The sequence below is a fragment of the Aptenodytes forsteri genome, unplaced genomic scaffold (genome assembly GCF_000699145.1).
Source record: "Aptenodytes forsteri isolate BGI_AS27 unplaced genomic scaffold, ASM69914v1 Scaffold257, whole genome shotgun sequence".
Lineage (NCBI taxonomy): Eukaryota > Metazoa > Chordata > Aves > Sphenisciformes > Spheniscidae > Aptenodytes > Aptenodytes forsteri.
In genome coordinates this window covers 3,829,832-3,832,563 of record NW_008795194.1, presented here as the reverse complement: position 1 = coordinate 3,832,563, position 2,732 = coordinate 3,829,832, and the positions used below count along the sequence as shown (strand labels likewise).

Here is a 2,732-nt window from a genome sequence, read left to right as displayed (position 1 = left end):
CTGCCGCTCCCGGGGCGGCCTCTCCCTGCTGGGCTACTGCCACTACCAGCTGCAGGACTTCGCGGCGGCGGCCGAGTGCTACGAGCAGCTGGCGGCGCTGCACCCCGAGCTGGACGCGTACCGGCTCTACCAGGCGCAGGCCCTCTACAAGGCCGGGCTCTACGCCGAGGCCCTGCGGACCGCCAGCCCGCTGCTGGACCTCCCCGCCTACCAGGGCCGGGCCCTGCGCCTCCAGGCGGCTATCCACTATGCGCAGGGCGACCTCCCGGCGGCCAAGAGCCTGGTGGAGGAGGCGCTCGCCACCGCTGCGGATGGCGGCCCCGGAGCAGCCGAGGACCCCTCAGAGCGGGCTGACGCCGAGATCATCCTGGGCTGCCTGCTGTACCGGCAGGGGCGGCACGAAGAGGCCAGCGGCAAGTTTGCCGGTGCCATGCAAGTGTTGGGTTACTGCCCTGAGCTGTCCTACAACATGGCGCTGTGCTGCTATGCGGCCAAGCAGTATGCCCCTGCCCTCAAACACATCTCCGATATCATAGAGCGCGGCATCCACCAGCACCCAGAGCTCAGCGTGGGCATGACCACTGAGGGCATTGATGTCCGCAGCGTAGGCAACACTCTGCTCCTGCACCGCACGGCCCTGGTGGAGGCTTTCAACCTCAAGGCGGCCATTGAGTACCAACTGCGCAACCTGAAAGCGGCCCAGGAGGCGCTCACAGATATGCCGCCGAGGGCTGAGGAGGAGTTGGATCCAGTCACGCTGCACAATCAAGCACTAATGAACATGGACAACCAGCCCACTGAAGGGTTTGAGAAACTGCAGTTTCTTCTGCTGCAGAACCCCTGTCCGCCAGAAACTTTTGGAAACTTGCTACTCCTCTATTGCAAGCATCAGTACTACGACCTGGCAGCTGATGTGCTGGCAGAGAATGCCCATCTGACCTACAAACTGCTCACACCTTACTTGTACAACTTCTTGGATGCCATTATTACTTGTCAAACTGCCCCTGAGGAGGCTTTCCACAAGCTAGATGATTCAGCAGGGACACTGACTGAGCAGCTGAGAAAACTCACAAAGCAGGTACAGGAAGCTAGGCAAAATTGGGACGATGAAGCTGTGAAAAAGGCAGTTAATGAGTATGATGAGACTCTGGATAAATACGTACCTGTCTTGATGGCCCAGGCAAAGATCTACTGGGACATGAAGAACTACACAATGGTAGAAAAGATTTTCCGCAAATCGGTGGAGTTCTGTAACGAACACGAGGTGTGGAAGCTCAATGTGGCTCACGTGCTCTTCATGCAAGAGAACAAGTATAAGGAGGCTATTAGCTTCTATGAGCCAATAGTTAAAAAGCACTATGACAACATTCTCCACGTCAGTGCCATTGTGTTAGCTAACCTCTGCGTTTCCTACATCCTGACAAGCCAGAATGAAGACGCAGAGGAACTGATGAGGAAGATCGAGAAGGGAGAAGAGCAGCTGTCCTATAATAATCCTGATAAAAATATCTACCATCTCTGCATTGTCAATCTTGTCATTGGTACCCTTTACTGTGTGAAGGGAAACTATGACTTTGGTATTTCAAGGGTCATTAAAAGCCTGGAGCCATATAACAAAAAACTGAGCACCGATACATGGTATTATGCCAAACGGTGTTTCCTGTCCTTGCTGGAGAACATGTCCAAGCACATGATCATGCTACGGGACAGCGTTATTCAAGAGTGCGTTCAGTTTCTGAAGCAATGTGAGCTGTATGGAAGAAACATCCCAGCTGTCATTGAGCAACCCCTTGAAGAGAAGAGGATGCACAGTGGGAAAAATACAGTTACCTACGAAGCCAGGCTTTTGAGGGCGCTGATGTATAAGATCATTGGGTGGACTGCGTAAATGGTGTTCCTGTACAGTAGAAATGAGAACTTTGTGGCTGTTCTTGTCTTACGCTTGTGAGGTGATGCTCACCCTGGTAGTCCATAGTCGTATGGGGGTTTCTTGATTGCTTACCTTTAAAGATTTTGTCCTGTATTTTAACAGCATTCAGTGGAAAACAGAATATTTGCATGAAATTAACACGCACCAAATAACTAGAGGCGTTCTCAGTCATCTGTCAGGTTAAATACACCTTAAGATGTGTTGACCAAGAACTTCATTACAGAATATCATAGTTTTCACCTATAGAATATGTTATCCTTCTGAAATTTTGATCAAGCTTCTTTTCATTGGTTCACAGTTGAAAATAATTTGTTATCCATCTCTTCTAGCACAGAAATTGAAGAAACAGAGTTGTTTTAATTCTCTAATTTGTGCCTGTGTGTGAAATGTTTCTTTCTTCTGCTTTTTCCAAGGTATTTTTAATGTTACAGACCATGTTGATAGTATATTTAAACACAAAAAATGGCTTTATAATAAAAAATCAGCCCTGCAAACACTAACATTGCCTTCTGCTAACTCAGTAATAATGCACGAGTGTTCTGGCAAATTGTATACCTGATACAGGGACCAGGAATATATTCCAAGAAGGATATATTAGGATGGCACTTTCGTTTAGGTCTACCCTTGCAGTAAAGTTCGTTATGACTGGATGTGACTGGCTTCAGAGACCTGCCTGGTGCTGCCCCTCGGCTTCTGCGACACCCAGAGTCCCCGTGCCTGCGCCATCCGAGTGGCAGCTGTTGCCCTGAAGACCTGTTTGGTAGCAAGTGCTTACTTAGTAACGCTGTCTTCCATTTGCAGC

General features: G+C 49.7%; 1 protein-coding gene across 1 annotated transcript; it reads left to right on the top strand.

Moving 5' to 3' along the window:
* Position 1: 1 nt before the first annotated feature.
* LOC103898356 (tetratricopeptide repeat protein 30B) lies at positions 2 to 2,512 on the top strand (the record flags this gene model as incomplete). Its single annotated transcript, XM_009278609.2, has 1 exon — positions 2 to 2,512. A coding segment is annotated over one exon (1,887 nt), but the record flags the coding sequence as incomplete, so codon positions are not given.
* Between the last annotated feature and the right edge of the window lie 220 nt (positions 2,513 to 2,732).